The 16,956-nt window shown below is 36.5% G+C and overlaps 2 protein-coding genes across 2 annotated transcripts; one reads left to right on the top strand and one right to left on the bottom strand.

Moving 5' to 3' along the window:
- Positions 1-143: 143 nt before the first annotated feature.
- LOC135685843 (small ribosomal subunit protein uS15m) lies at positions 144-7,540 on the bottom strand. The gene is made up of 6 exons (XM_065201928.2): positions 7,405-7,540; positions 3,800-3,872; positions 3,294-3,342; positions 2,603-2,669; positions 1,277-1,335; positions 144-641 (listed from the first exon to the last, which is right to left on the bottom strand). Exons 1-6 carry the CDS (start codon positions 7,493-7,495, stop codon positions 405-407), a joined length of 576 nt encoding a protein of 191 aa, XP_065058000.1. The 5' UTR covers positions 7,496-7,540; the 3' UTR covers positions 144-404.
- LOC135685840 (uncharacterized) lies at positions 7,539-16,322 on the top strand. Its single transcript, XM_065201926.2, has 2 exons — positions 7,539-7,890; positions 15,650-16,322. The coding sequence occupies exons 1-2, from the start codon at positions 7,569-7,571 to the stop codon at positions 16,069-16,071; spliced, it is 744 nt and encodes a 247-aa protein (XP_065057998.2). The 5' UTR covers positions 7,539-7,568; the 3' UTR covers positions 16,072-16,322.
- The last annotated feature ends 634 nt before the right edge of the window (positions 16,323-16,956 follow it).

Here is a 16,956-nt window from a genome sequence, read left to right as displayed (position 1 = left end):
GCATGTACTGGCAACACGAGCATGCAATTAATTGTATACTGAATAATGTCAAAGCCCGGACTCCTACGGGTTATTACGAATCACTGTGTGACTGTTCTAGGTGAGAGAAGGCAAGAGTTATTTGGCGTCAAGCATAAGCAATATAAGCGCAAATCTTGATGTTTATAAACATAAAGACATGTGATAGGGGAATCTATCGGTGTCAATCCTTCTAAAAATCAGGCAATTGCAATTCGTTTGGCATACGATTTAGTAGAGTGTTAGGAAAAAAGCTACATTTCTTTGCCAACATAAGTTATAACTACTTCACTGAATTCTGCAAAAAAGCTTAAATGTATACTTTGATTAGCCGCCCACTGAACAAACGACCTGAAATCGATCATTCACACAGGTAAAAAGATTAGCTAGTAATTCCTATCATATTCGAATTCATGCAGTTCTCTTTTCTTCTTGAGCGGAACATTTATCTTGTACTTTCTAAATTTGTACTTGTTCTTTGGGTCGTTAGGATCAGCAAGTGGAGGAATGTTCAACTGTTCTACAGTTTGCAAATATTTTTCAAAGTCGTCTCTCCTCAGTCTTTTCAGCAACTTTTTTCTTTGGTCAATAAGCCATATAAAGAAGACTTTATTTTCTTTGTCCTATGAAGAACAACAATATTATTTTAACAGAAATTAATCAATACCACAATCGTTCAATTTCTATCTATAAACCTTTTTTACGTTTCAAATTGTTAACTTCATTTGCACAGATAGAATCCGATTGGACCTATTTGAATTACAGCAATGAAAAACTGTCGCCATGTTTAATTATACTTGCACCAGAGCTGCGAATAGGATCGGAACCTGTAACTGGGTTCCCAGAAAACTTTCAGAGTTGGCAAAAATAATGTCAAAAACAAGAATTTTAGAAAAAAATATCTTATCTTCAGTCATTACAGCAAGGGATATATTTTCTTTGAAATTGTCAATTAACTACATTTGAAAATGCAAATCACATTAGTAATATTCAATTTTTGCGGAATTTTTGATGCAATATCTTATTAATAGAATTGGATTTTACATAGAAATGAATAGGTTCCGAGAAGAAAAAATCTATTTGCGGCCATGACATGCTCAACATCCAATTGCAAAATATACGTTAAAGCATAAAGCAAATAAAAGAAGAGAAGCTGGATAGTTGTTTTTTATATATCACTGTTAAAGAACATGAAACAAAATACAATATTCTGTGCCGTCCACAGCAGAAATAGACATAGTTGTATGGATAGATGTACCTGCTTATTGGCTTGACAGTGTTCTAACAACAGCTTTATTCTCATCGTGTACTCAGCAACTAGAGCAATCAGAGAACATTCTAATAAGCAAATGGGGCCATAGAAAACCACAAATACTTGTTAATCTAAAATCGCATTTAAGGCATGGTTACACGACGCCGGATTGGTTTTCACTTCGGATTGTCCTCCAAACCAGAAGTAATTGCATTCCGCATTTGGAAAAGTTAATACGACTTCGGATTGCTCTTCACTTTGTTTTGCATCCATTTTACACAACGCCGGATAGCTACGTTCTGGTTTTTTGGCGAAGGAGCTTCCTTGAGATCACACCATTGGCGCCAAAATAAAAAACAGGGAAGGTAAAAGAAAACGCCTCTTAGTTAAAATGTCCAATGAAATTGATAGAAATATTAAAGAAGGGCTTTCCGTTTGGACGGAATTTCAAGTGAAACTACTATCTGAAAAAACTGCGCACTTTTTTTAGCAATACGGTAAGAGGTAAAAGAGGCAGCTTGGCTTGAGGGTTGTTTATACGGGATTAAATGTGAAGCGGATTGACTTTCACTTCACCTGCAAAAGCAGAGTGTCTTTCACTCTCATTTGGCAAAAGGAAGCGCATCGGTTTGCCTCAGCGTCTTGTAACTGAGACTCCTATCTGAAGTAAGAGCCAATCCAGCGTCAACCAAATACATTTATCATTATTGTAACATACATACAGAATGAAGCTATATCCATTATAGGAAGAGATATACAGATAAACAGATAAGAGATAAATACATTATAGCAATAGATATACAAAATGAGGCTATGTACATTATAGTAACATGGTAGAATAAAGAAATATGTAAAATAATAGGGCATTTTGGATTAAATCTATATGCAATGATGTCCCTTAACTGTTTAGGGATCTGTCAAAACCTAAGATCTATACTAAATTGACCATATCATCACCATATAATTTTTACGAAAGCTTTTTGTGTCCCAGATCACTGACTGACAAGCAGAAAAAAGTCAACAAGTCAAACCAGAAAGAACAAGTCAAGTCTAAACAAATGATTGACAATTGAGGAAGGCAGTCCTAATTGAATTTGGAATATAGACAACATATTAAAGGAGATATGTCGCATCAACAGTTGGTTAACAAAACAAAAGCGTTTGGAGTGGAATTCCATTGTTTTGTGACTTTCCATGCTTTGCACTAAACAAAAAATATAATTGCATTGCATTAGCCAATCATGTTCATGATACATGCCCTTAAAAAGATAAATAAAAAAATCATTAAATAAATTTCACATAAATCAAAACAGAAGTTGAAAAAATTCATACTTTGTCTCTCGATATTCTCAGAGAAAGTGTCGAATATTTCGTCCTTTTTCACTCTACGTTTGTCACGCTACAAAAAATTTGAAATGATACAAAAAATTTGAAATGACACAAAAAAATTGAAATGATGCAAAAATGCATAACGGAAATCATTGATGTATAATAACCTGATCATTGTTTTGCAAAATTTTAAAATAGAAAATCAATCAATGTGGAGATCTTCAAATACAGCCAGTAATTACATTTGATTGATTTGAAAATAAGGAGGACAAGGTTCCAATATTTTATAAACATTGTAAGAACCAATATAAAGTAAATAGTTCATGAGGAACAGCTTGAGTTGCATTCCAGCAAGGCAAATGTAGTGTGGTAATCAACGTTGATAGATGATCAGACCACACCATGTCTAATACGAGTTTGACTTCAACAGGCTTCGGTAAATTAATCGCCATATTTTGAGACGAGCTCTCTTCATCTTCAATTAAAACATGGCTTAGTCTGATTATCTATCAATGTTGGTTACCGCACTAGATTTAACGTTTTCAAATGCAGCTCATGTTTTCCTTCATGATTGCTTGGTTTCTCATTTGCGATTCACAAAGAGATCATTCCCGATTCTCCAGGCTTCATTCCAAATCTGCTAATTTCATTTGCTTAAGGCTTTATTTTCACCCCTAAAAGGTTAAAAGCTCACCTCGTTTGCCATCTCCAAACTGAAAATTCTTTGAACCATTTGATTTGCACTAAGTAAAGTATAAGTAATAATAATAATAATGATAGTAGAAATAAGTAATAAAATAGTAATAACCCAAAAAAAGACGCAAATTATATGCTTGAAACTCCATTCGAATTTGTCACAGCTTTATTCAATGGTTTTTACATCAAGGATAGTCAAATACTGATAATAAGAAAACAAGTGCAAGTGTTATCCTCAGTATAAAGTATTTCCAAACTCATTCCCCTAGCTTTGAGCCCCTAACATAAATACATAAAAGCTTAAGAATACAAAAGAAGGATGGATTTTTTTCTCAAATTCTTCCAAACTTTCTCAAATCATTGATACATTTTTAGTATTCCAAGCACGAAAGTCAAGGAACTGGCCTGTAGAAACAACAAATTATGCAGATTTTCATGTAATGAATGTATGTAATGAACGTATTACATAAAATTTCAGAAAATGAAAAAAAAATCAACGCATACTTTTGCAGCTCTTGTATTTTATCAAAGCCACTTAAATATTTGCTTCCCTTGACATCTGCCGTAGTGCAAAAACCTAAAGAGGCAAAAAGATTACATTTTAAATACCAGTTTAAAATAATTAATACACTAATAAATGATTTGGAAGAAATCTTTTGATTATGGCAAATACTTTGAGGTAAATTCTTACATTTTAAAAATACTTGAATCAAAAGAGAAATGTTTCATTTGCTAAAGCATGAGAACACTTCTTTTACAACATTGAACCAATGACTTTGAAAGAAATCTAGGCATTAACTTGGTTTCCTGAACAACAAAAATAAATTTTCAGCTACCATAGGGTGGTTTATTGGGCAAATAAATAAATAAATTAGTAACCAGTCTTTGTCGTTTAATGCGTGCGATCGCACGCGCACGCATCGGCACACGCATGACACCAATAATGCGAGCGATTGATCGCACGCATGAGTTATATATTTGACCGTCGTTTTTGACCTGAATAAAATTGTTTTCTTCAACGAAACTTTGGAAGTTCTGTTTTTCATAAGTTAGCAACATCAGCTAATTCTTTAAATAGTGCCTATTTCGCTCTCTATCGTGGCTTATTGCTTTGCTTTGTTCAAATTCTCCCGGAAACATGGCGGTCGTCAGGTAGTGTCCAAAACTTTTACCTTCTCGTTTTCGCCATTATCGGGGTAAATATCGATAAAATTGCTCAAAAGAAAATGGGCTTTTTTATCATGGATGCGAGAGGCAGGCGGCGAATAGACCCGCAAAAAGAAGATCTTCCGACAATCAAGGTCAATATCAATCTAGTGATGCAGAGCGAAAATTCATAAAAGGGGCAAGAAATTTAGATTTTCCGACCTTATTGAAAGAGATTGCCAATCTGATTCAGAACAACAGAAGAGAACACCATATTTCGCTTTAAAATCGTTTCTTTCAAAATGTAACATTTGGATTTAAATAGACAACCATGTAAATTTCCGATCAGATCAGAAGTTTTCCGACAAAACAGCAGTTTAGATGTACAGGGGGAGGGGTTTGTCCCACCCTTGACCCCCCCTCCCTTATCTACGCCACTGTATCAATCATCCCTATAGTTGTCCTGTAATGTCGAATTTTCTCGGAATGAACACAGCAGAAACACTCAAGCTCTCTGTAAATTGTTCCAGGGCCTCGAGGTGTAGAGGGCCTTATAAAGTAATGAATTCTGTTTTGAAATAAAATTGATCAAAAGTAACAAAATTATGCCAATAAACAATAAAACATTTTAAGCGAATGAATGAATTTAAGCTAGTTTAAAGGGCGTGGTCGCAAAATTGTTCTCCTCGCTTCGCTCGCAAGGACCTAGTTCTCTGCTTTTGCCCCAGGGCCTCCAATTCTCTAGGCGGCCTTGCGTGCAAGTTTGGAACCGTGACAAAACGGTCGGGGTTCGCCCTTTCGTTTACGCTAGCACTCTGGAACCGGGCTAATTTTGCTCTGCCATCCGGAATGGTTTTGACCCTGTTACGAAAGAGAACAAATTTTGTACCATCGCGGTTCCGTTTCTGAACAGGACTGTGTAAACAGGGTCCGAAATAGCCTGATTTTTAAAAGTGTGAATCGCACGCATGAAAGAAATAATGGTTTGCCACACGCATGGTGATTTCCTTATGACGAAGACTGAGTAACATAATAAAATCTCAGGCCAACTACAATCATTTTACACCTCTAAAACTCCAAAAATCTATAAGTATGATCAACTCATAGCACTCCATTGCCCTGTCTCTTTAATTAATTGCTCAAATCTAATGGGTACAATTTATGATTACTGGAATGATGCTATGTAAAAGCCAGCCAGCAGACAAAATCCAGCACAAACTTTAATTAAAACTTGTTTATGAGTCACTCTGAAACATTTCAGGATATTTTTTCAGCATGCTTTCTTCCTGGAAATCCCACATCATAACTTAAAAAATTAGTCTGGGAAACAATATTGGAATTTAACCAAACCCGAAGAATTTAACTTTTTTAGGTTAAAACAAATGAGGAAAACTGTAAGCTTTTAGCCAAAATGCAGAAGCTCAAGTTGACCAAACCTACAGCTTCAATTCATGATAATCACTAGTAGATATCAAATCAATGTAATAAACTTCATTATCAATACAGTGATGTCAACACTACACCTTCTTGTGTCAGTCTTGTAACACTACAAATTTACATTAAGTGTGAAGCATATGGTACAGGATGAAATTCCAGGCCTGGCAATTTGTATATTTGTAGGTGAGCTGTGAATCGCTCAACTCATTAGCTGAGGCGAGCTAAATCAGTAACACATAGAACATACTTTAAAGACACTCGACAGATGGCTTATTCCCCTTTAGTATCTATCGGTTGCCTTTAAACTGTCTTGAAGTCAAGGAGTATGCTGTTTCTTTCTTTCAATTTGTATTTGCTTTAGGCATGACTCTTTCAGTTTCATGTAAAGCTGGCACAAACAAAAATAACAATTCTCTTGCCAAACAATCTTTTTGTTATACAGAATTTGAAAATAGCTTTGAAAAACAAATTTTGAAACAAACCAAAGTTATTCGTCTAGCACTCTTCAGAGTATAAAACATCAGAACATAGATGGTAACCCTATGCTAGGAAATGTAAATACCCAGTTTTGGATCGAAGTAGGCCAATCAGAAAATGCGAGCACATGACTGTTGAGGTTGTCCAATCAGTGCCGTTTTCCTATTGAAAATGTTACCAAGGGAGTCCTAAGGTGAAAACAAACTTCTTCTGTCTACACAGAAGCGGTCGATCATGTTTATATAGTAGATAGATTCACAAACTGCTAGATAGAACGATGATCAGGCTTTGCCAATAATGCAAAACATGTCGCCGTTATAGTTTTTCACCCAATCTAGGTTTTTCAGTAAATGCTGCTGGATAGTAGAATTCCATGTTTTGGTTGTCGTTTTTGATCTGCAAGACAGAGTACCCTGTTCTCTTTGAGAGATCTACAATTCCTACCAATTTCTTCGACTTTTCTTCCAAAAAATATGCCTTTTCTTAAGATTGAAAGGTTCTAATTGCTACAAACATACCTTTCGCTTAACTATCCTTTTCCAAATAGATCGAAGTTTATGCCTATCATCACGAAAACCGCCGAACAAGCAAAAAGTTAATTGCAAAAATGCAATGAAGGGAGAAATTGCTGCTACAAAATAAAACCAATTAACAAACGGCCAAGCCTGAGAAAGAGTGTAACATGAATTTAATGTTCATATTAAAATCAAGCAATGGAGATTTCACGCTTAAAATTTCCTGGCAAACAGCAACAATTTCCTACAACGAATTTGTGCTAAAAATTTCCTGGCAGCGCCACTGCCTGACATTTTCCAGCCCTAAACTCACATTCGGTAATTTTCGTCATTAACTTTCGTCATGGCCCAGCACAAAGTGTCTCAGGTACATTGTTTATTAAATCGAATCAATCTCGGGATCTCCTAGTTTCTTAAGAAAAATTTGTAAATAACAGAAATTTGATGGTTGACAGTGCAGACAGTTGACGTAGACCTTAAAGAAGCATTTTTATAGCAAATACTCAATGCTGATCGAGCCAAGAACATACGTACATGCTAGATTTGATCTTTGATGAAGCCTTGCAGTGCAACGAACAAGTTTTGTACCAAGGGCTCGCTGAACGCACTTGACTGCTGCCGCCATTACGCTCTGCCAGCCTCGTGTTAAATTCTAACACAGGTTACCGAGGCGCTTATCGCTTCATGACGTAACCAACATGGCGAGCATGAAAGTTGCTAGTTCTCTTGTCCAAATATCACTTGTTCGAAGATGTGCAGTGTTAGAGATGATTAGCGGGGAAAATAGATTTAATATTGATTTCATAAAGGATCTTAACAGCGCCTTAGACGTGGTGGAAAATAATAGCGAGGTTGATGCTCTCATTACGACCGGACGTGGCAAATTTTATTCTAATGGCCTTGATCTACCTTTTGTGCTTAATATTAGCAGAGAAAAGGCTTCAGAATTTATGAAGGATTACTCAAAGCTATTAGCTCGTTTTGTGACATTCCCAGTTCCAACAATTGCTGCAATAAATGGTGAGATATGATATGAAATGAATACTGCATTTAAAAAGTATCAGACATAGAGGTTCAAGAGTAGGCCAGTCTGCAGAGCATGGCAGTTTTCGACAAGATGTTGTGTGTGCAAGAGCAAATATAAATGTGTGCATGTGTGCAAATGTTTGCAAGAGTGCTAACAAAGTGTGCAATGTGTGCACACTGTTCAGTTTTGGTCTGATGCGTGCAGCGAGCTTCTAATGGGCAAAGTATTTGTCAATTTGTCTCACAATGTGTGCACAGCAATAATTCCGGTCCGCTATTTAGCGAGCGACATTCGATTAGACATTCAGTTAGACATTCGAGTATACATTCGGACTTTGATTGCTTCTTACAAAAAAACCATAAAGGATAATAAAAAGATATTACATAGTGGGAAACTTGGCTGGATTCTTTGTCGATTCGTGTATCTTGTTTATATTAAGACGCGCTATGCTTTAAAAGGTAAGGCAAAACATCGAAAATTTTTGTACACGGCCTAAATGTTCGAGTAAAATAGACATTATTTCGCAGTGAAATATCACAACCTAATTTGAAATGATTTCTGGCGCTAAGGAAGAAACAAATTAGCGAAATCGACTCAAAACAACATGAAACATACCTTTCCTTCAACTTTTCAGCAAATTCAAGGGAAAAACTACCAATTTCGAACATCCTCTTCAACTAGCAACAAGCTCCGAGGAAACCCCAATTTGTAAACTTGCAAAAACTATCTCCCTAAATAACGTCTGCCAGGCTGATCGGAATATGATGAAACTTGGTAGGATTGCTAGAAATAATGTACGTAACATGTTTTTTTGGGTCTGGTTGCGATTTTTTGGTTTTGTACGAATTTATGAAACGACCCTCTATCGAGCTCCATACTGAAGCCTTATAACAGCGGTCACGAATGTATATCTCCCTAAATAACGTCTGCCAGGCTGATCGGAATATGATGAAACTTCGTAGGGTTGCTAGAAATAATGTACTTAACATGTTTTTTTGGGTCTGGTTCCGATTTTTTGGTTTTGTACGAATTTATGAAACGACCCTCTATCGAGCTCCATACTGAAGCCTTATAACAGCGACCTCGAATGTCTATCTCCCTAAATAACGTCTGCCAGGCTGATCGGAATATGATGAAACTTGGTAGGGTTGCTAGAAATAATGTACTTAACATGTTTCTTTGGGTCTGGTTGCGATTTTTTGGTTTTGTACGAATTTATGAAACGACCCTCTATCGAGCTCCATACTGAAGCCTTATAACAGCGACCTCGAATGTCTATCTCCCTAAATAACGTCTGCCAGGCTGATCGGAATATGATGAAACTTGGTAGGGTTGCTAGAAATAATGTACTTAACATGTTTCTTTGGGTCTGGTTGCGATTTTTTGGTTTTGTACGAATTTATGAAACGACCCTCTATCGAGCTCCATACTGAAGCCCTATAACAGCGACCTCGAATGTCTATCTCCCTAAATAACGTCTGCCAGGCTGATCGGAATATGATGAAACTTGGTAGGGTTGCTAGAAATAATGTACTTAACATGTTTTTTTGGGTCTGGTTGCGATTTTTTGGTTTTGTACGAATTTATGAAACGACCCTCTATTGAGCTCCATACTGAAGCCTTATAACAGCGATCACGAATGTATATCTCCCTAAATAACGTCTGCCAGGCTGATCGGAATATGATGAAACTTGGTAGGGTTGCTAGAAATAATGTACTTAACATGTTTTTTTGGGTCGGTTGCGATTTTTGTATCAGGTATGGTGAACCTCAGAAGAAGACTAACGACAGGTTGCAGAATTAGTAGTGATTTATTGAAAGTTCATCTTTATAGCAAATGACAACTTACATTCTCTTATAAAACTTGTTACAATACTACATTGTTACAGGGGTTTATTTGTTCATACTTATTGAGATTGATTTTTGTTATACTTTGTTTTTTCTACTCGTTTAACTTACATGATTACTAATATACATGTAAATTATTTATATACATCGATTTAGACTAGGTATATGAACGTACCAAAAGCATAAAAAGTCAATTTTAGATCCCTCTTTACATCTTAGCATTTCTTTTGAATGTTAAAAAAAAGTTCTGGTGCTCATTGTGAATTGCAGTTGGCGCTTTTACCGAGAAACTTTAGGGAAGTTGACACAATGCACAATTTTACCGAAAGGGGGCCTGGATTTTTTGATTTAGTGCCAACAAGAAATCTTCAAATTATTAATGCTTAGATTGTTTACCTTCATTGATATCAAGGAATATCATACGTAACCAACGGAGCAACTACCTTTGCTTGATCCTTTATTGATCATAAGACGTGAAGGTCTCTGAACTACCTAAAGCGTTTCTTTCTGAGTAGATTTTACCTGTAATTTCCTATTGGGATACTATTTGGGGATGTCACATCCCCCACACCCTCTCAGTCACGATGCTCCTGTCTACTGTGCTTTACTCAATGATACAAATTGTTAGTTTAAAAAAAGATCCAAGGAAATACAAATCCAGATTATAAATCCAAGAAAAGATCCACGTGGAACATCAAAATCTTATTCTTCCATTCGTGACGTAGCACAATTTTTCGAAGCATACCTTGGACTCCAGAGACTATAGAAGGAACTGAAACAGCCCAAATTTAATTCTACTTTTTAACTAGAAATATATCTTTCAGTTCCTTCTTTGGAAAGTTGAATGCTTTTAACGCCCAGTCAAAAAGTGCTGTTCTGCTATGCTGATGGCTTTATATAGAACAGAAGCGGTTAGCAGCAGCAACACCGTGAAGAAAAAGGGGGCCATGGCTCAGTTTGGAGCAAATCCGATACAACAAAGTTCTAAATTGGGTTTTCCCTCAAAAACATATAAGAGGAAGATACAACAACCTATATGTATTACAAAAGCTAAACACGGATGTACTTTATTAATACTGTACTGTTTTCGAAAGCAAAAATGAAAACATGTGACCAATTCTTACACAGTAGATTTCAAATTAAGTTGCTATTGAAAAAATAGGGGACTCCTCCTAAGTGTCCTCAAAAATAGGGGACTCCTCGAGTTTACTTTTTATGTATGACATGTTGTATATGAAAAGTGGGCAAAACGATAAATGTGTCGCTATAGCTCTCCAGCGAGTCTGGTTATGTATTAGTCATTTTAGAAATTAAATCAAGTACATTTGTAGTCGCAACTTGAGAATTTTTCAATCAAGGGTAACGCCATTTAAAATGGAGAGAATGAAAATTGGTATTTATCAGCAAAAAATCACGAAGGTTACAACATGGATATGACAAGATATCACCGCTAGCATTTCTCTCACATTTCTAATTAAACTGCTACATTGTTTAATTCAGAACTGGCCAATACCGCACGCTGGGCATTGAATTCGCTAAAAACCATTCACCACCGACTTTTCTCATTACCGAAATTCCGCCAAATTTGAAGAAGATTACCGAAATACCGCAATATCGTCAGCCCCAAACAACCCCACCCCCCCCCCCACCCCCCACCCCCCATAATTTTGTATTCAAATTTAAACAATTTGAAATCAAATGTTTGCTGATTAGCAAATTTCCGCGTAGCAGAAAAATCACTGTAAGTTTTCCTATACTTCATCATTTAACAAATTGATCTATATAGCCATAGTCATGTTTAAGTAAATTATTTCTAGCAACCCTACCAAGTTTCATCATATTCCGATCAGCCTGGCAGACGTTATTTAGGGAGATAGACATTCGAGGTCGCTGTTATAGGGCTTCAGTATGGAGCTCGATAGAGGGTCGTTTCATAAATTCGTACAAAACCAAAAAATCGCAACCAGACCCAAAAAAACATGTTAAGTACATTATTTCTAGCAACCCTACCAAGTTTCATCATATTTCGATCAGCCTGGCAGACGTTATTTAGGGAGATAGACATTCGAGGTCGCTGTTATAGGGCTTCAGTATGGAGCTCGATAGAGGGTCCTTTCATAAATTCGCACAAAACCAAAAAATCGCAACCAGACCCAAAAAACATGTTAAGTACATTATTTCTAGCAACCCTACCAAGTTTCATCATATTCCGATCAGCCTGGCAGACGTTATTTAGGGAGATAGACATTCGAGGTCGCTGTTATAGGGCTTCAGTATGGAGCTCGATAGAGGGTCGTTTCATAAATTCGTACAAAACCAAAAAATCGCAACCAGACCCAAAAAACATGTTACGTACATTATTTCTAGCAACCCTACCAAGTTTCATCATATTCCGATCAGCCTGGCAGACGTTATTTAGGGAGATATACATTCGTGATCGCTGTTATAGGGCTTCAGTATGGAGCTCGATAGAGGGTCGTTTCATAAATTCGTACAAAACCAAAAAATCGCAACCAGACCCAAAAAAACATGTTAAGTACATTATTTCTAGCAACCCTACCAAGTTTCATCATATTCCGATCAGCCTGGCAGACGTTATTTAGGGAGATAGACATTCGAGGTCGCTGTTATAAGGCTTCAGTATGGAGCTCGATAGAGGGTCGTTTCATAAATTCGTACAAAACCAAAAAATCGCAACCAGACCCAAAGAAACATGTTAAGTACATTATTTCTAGCAACCCTACGAAGTTTCATCATATTCCGATCAGCCTGGCAGACGTTATTTAGGGAGATAGACATTCGAGGTCGCTGTTATAAGGCTTCAGTATGGAGCTCGATAGAGGGTCGTTTCATAAATTCGCACAAAACCAAAAAATTGCAACCAGACCCAAAGAAACATGTTAAGTACATTATTTCTAGCAACGCTACGAAGTTTCATCATATTCCGATCAGCCTGGCAGACGTTATTTAGGGAGATAGACATTCGAGGTCGCTGTTATAAGGCTTCAGTATGGAGCTCGATAGAGGGTCGTTTCATAAATTCGCACAAAACCAAAAAATCGCAACCAGACCCAAAAAACATGTTACGTACATTATTTCTAGCAATCCTACCAAGTTTCATCATATTCCGATCAGCCTGGCAGACGTTATTTAGGGAGATAGTTTTTGCAAGTTTACAAATTGGGGTTTCCTCGGAGCTTGTTGCTAGTTGAAGAGGATGTTCGAAATTGGTAGTTTTTCCCTTGAATTTGCTGAAAAGTTGAAGGAAAGGTATGTTTCATGTTTTTTTGAGTCGATTTCGCTAATTTGTTTCTTCCTTAGCGCCAGAAATCATTTCAAATTAGGTTGTGATATTTCACTGCGAATGTCTATTTTACTCGAACATTTAGGCCGTGTACAAAAATTTTCGATGTTTTGCCTTACCTTTTAAAGCATAGCGTGTCTTAATATAAACAAGATACACGAATCGACAAAGAATCCAGCCAAGTTTCCCACTATGAAATATCTTTTCATTATCTTTTATGGTTTTTTTGTAAGAAGTAATCAAAGTCCGAATGTATACTCGAATGTCTAACTGAATGTCTAATCGAATGTCGCTCGCTAAATAGCGGACCAATAATTCCTGCGAAAGCGCTTTAAAGCATTCCACAAAATTCTGACTTCAGATTATAATTTAGCATTGGGTCAGTCATACATTTTGAATGATTAAATTTCAATTATTTTCCCCCCCTCCCTTGTACTAGCCAAACTTCTAGGTGGGGTGTTGGATTTGAATGTAACCCCCCAAAAGCTCACCCAGTCAGTTGATTTTAATTTTAATTCAGTCCACACAATGATCGATCTTACAGAATAAATTCTTGACCCTATAATCATGCTTGAACACAAGTCAGATACTGTAGTTTCCCAAATAATCTTACTTTCTTTGATTCAGACCTTTTCATGCCCCTTGTTAGTAATGCTTCTTCTTAACAGGAAATTGACAATGAACCTAACACTGTAGTTTCTCAGAGAATTGGAATATGCTAGTTCTCTAGGCTTTAGGGCAAGCAGAGCTCATTTCAAAATATCAATAGAAATACTGAGATATGATATGACTCCAGTGCCATTCTGCGGTAATCTATAGGGTGTGGCCCTTAAAAATTTTCCTGGGGAGTACCCCTCGACCCCCCTTCATTTTACCTCATAAAGCTTTCAGATTTCATTGAGCAACCCTGAAAAGTTGTGCCTCATATTTCATTCAATACTTGGTGTATTGAAAAAATTTCCAGTACCCAGAAAAATGTGTATGCATCCCTATGTTTTTCTGTCCGGCCAATGTTTTTGTGTTCATTAGACAAGCCTGCAGACTGGCAAGCAGGCAATATCTAAGGTGCAGTGATGACCAGTTTCTGCACTGATAGAAGAAAATTGTGCAGCAATAAATTTTTGCAGTGATTAAATTTTCAAAAATATTTAGTTTTCAATATAAAATTATAAAACTGCTTGCTTATCAGCCTTTTACCCCATCTGGCAGAGTATGACAGTTCTCGTGTGTGTGCACTGTCATTTTGGCCATATACGTCGCATGCAAATTCCAGTTCTCAGCTATCAGGCCTGCAAGTACAGCTTTTCCAGGAAAACGTTTTAGCCCGATTTAATTGCCCAGGATGATCTCATCATGGGTTTTTGGTACCTTGATATTGACAACCCAGATAATAAATCACTTGCCAACCAAAAATCGCATGGCTTTGTAGTGATGAATGATAAAGCTTTTCATAGGCTTTTTGCAGTACCACCGTTGCACTAAGTATTTTGTAACAATGCTATAAATTTTGTCAAGCCTCAACTCAATATTTTTGAAAATGTTTATTTCGAGTCTGAATGGATTCTGGAAGAATTCCCTTTTTCAAATCTTTTAGTTTCCTATGTCTGAATAGTTAGAGCCAAATTGTTTTTTTGATATTCCTTATTCTGATCGTATTGACAAGTATCAGTCTTTGAATTGCAAAAGATTTTCTTTCAACACTTATTATTGGGACAAATGGCACCATTTTTCTCTTGACACCATTTTATATGATTGAATTTGCACCACTGTTCTTTTGCATGAATATACATTGCCCATCCCAGAAATATGGACTGAATCAGAAAAAAATCAGATACTTGAATCAAATGTCAAGCTTTGGTCACATTTTTGTTGCACTTGATAGTTGTTAACTTATCATAATTGGGATGAATGAGCAATGGCTTGCTATCATGAAATGCCTTTGCCAGCATTCATCATTATGCTATTTTGGCACTTTTCCTTCAGTTTAATTTCATTTTTTGAGGTCACATAAAATGCACACATTGCAACCTTCCCCCTTGTTGATTTTGAGGCATGGTTTGGGGATTTGTAAATGATCATGTAGCAAAATCTTTGAATCCAGATGACTTAAGTAAATATATGCTTACATTTAAGACAGTATGTGATCTATCAAACTCTTAAATTAAGTAAATGCTGCTGTCTTAATTTTATTGTGAGAGCATGTGCCCTGGCTGTTAGCCTATCTTAAAAACAGTCTGCCCTTCATTGTTCTCAAAATTTCTCTTAATAACCAAGATATTCATGTTGGTTGAATGAATGCACAAATAATCCATTAGAATGAAAAACCACCTTAATATACTCTCACTGAATGTGTTGAAGTAAGCTTTGTTTGGTGTCAAACATCTAACTCAGTTTAGACGATATAAAGAATAGGCATTTTTTGTTCACCCACAATAACTAAATTTGGATGCAAAAATGGCAGAGGAAGACCCTCATTTAAGGTGATGCTTTTCAGTTAGTATTAGCCAGTCATGGAGACGACACACTGCCTTTAAATAGGCTGTAGTATGTTCGCCCCTGATAGATTTTCTGTTTGTTTTACCTATGTATTCATGTTGTAGGACATGCGTTTGCAGCTGGAGGCCTTCTGGCCATGGCTCATGATTACCGTCTAATGAGAGAAGACCGTGGTTGGCTATGTCTGAATGAAGTGAGGCTTAAATTGCGTTTTCCACCTGGAGTATGTGATCTCCTTGCAGCCAAGGTGACTCAAAAACGATCCCTAATGGACTTTTTGGTCTTTGGGAAAAGATATACCGGCCCAGAAGCCCTTAGGCATCAGCTGGTACACAGCCTTCACAAAGAAAACGATTTATGTGACAATGCAGTGTTGTTAGCTGAAGGGTTGGTGGACAAAGAAGCTTTTGATCGATCTACACTTCGAACAATGAAAATGGACCTTTACAAAAAGGCAGTTAAGGACCTGACAAGAGATTTTACATTTCAAGATTTAGAATTGTTCCCGCCCAATTCTAGATTCTGACTTAGATTTTGAAAAAAGCAAATCAAGAATAAAATTCTAAGAAGTTCGAAGATATTCTATTATTTTGCTAGCAATTTTGAAAAAAATTTTGTATCAACATAAGTTTGTTTCAAAGTTGAAAGTGATTTAGAGAACCAAATTCATTTTTGTTTCTATGAATTTTATAGTTTCTAAAATTTGTAATATGTTGTTTCAAATAATTCAAATGTAAAATCAGAAATATTGTTCTCAATAAAAGATTCTATATTGTATTTCTGATTAAATTGTTTTGAACTGAATTTTTCAAACAGTTGACCTGCATCTAGCTTGCTTTGTTAAATGCGCCTTTCTTCTTTGTCAAGCTTAAGACTACTTTATCAGAAAGCTCAGGTGTGCTCCAAAGCAAAGCTGAAAAATACTTCCTCATGAAGCTGAAGTATGCTTCTTTACATATACTTTAACTATTTCATCAAGCCTTAGTATGGTTCTTTGCAGAGCTTGAGTAAGTTCACGAAATTTGAGTATGTTTGTTTACATATACTCTGTCCAATGCTAAAGTAAAGTGTAATGAGAAGCCTAAGTATACTTTGTCATGATCTTCCTGCAGTCATCTGTTCTGGAGATATGCAACTCTAAGGCTTTCTCTTGGAGTCTCTCTATCTTCCTTTTACTTGCTACTTTGCAGAAGTACCAGACTGAACTGCAGTAGGTCAAATGAGAAAAGTTGCTGACTTGTAAATTGTTAATTTTCCTTGGTGGGAACTATGTTACGAAATCTTGATAAGACATCTAGTCTCTGGCTCACTTTCTTGCACAAATTGCTGATATGAGTGGTAAACGTTAGCACATCATCAAGTTCAACTCCAGGTAGCTTGAGACATCTTGTTGGTTCTGCTTCATTGTTTT

Source organism: Rhopilema esculentum, chromosome 15 (genome assembly GCF_057945365.1).
Source record: "Rhopilema esculentum isolate cy_ngs chromosome 15, ASM5794536v1, whole genome shotgun sequence".
Classification (NCBI taxonomy): domain Eukaryota; kingdom Metazoa; phylum Cnidaria; class Scyphozoa; order Rhizostomeae; family Rhizostomatidae; genus Rhopilema; species Rhopilema esculentum.
This window is presented reverse-complemented; position numbering and strand designations above follow the sequence as displayed.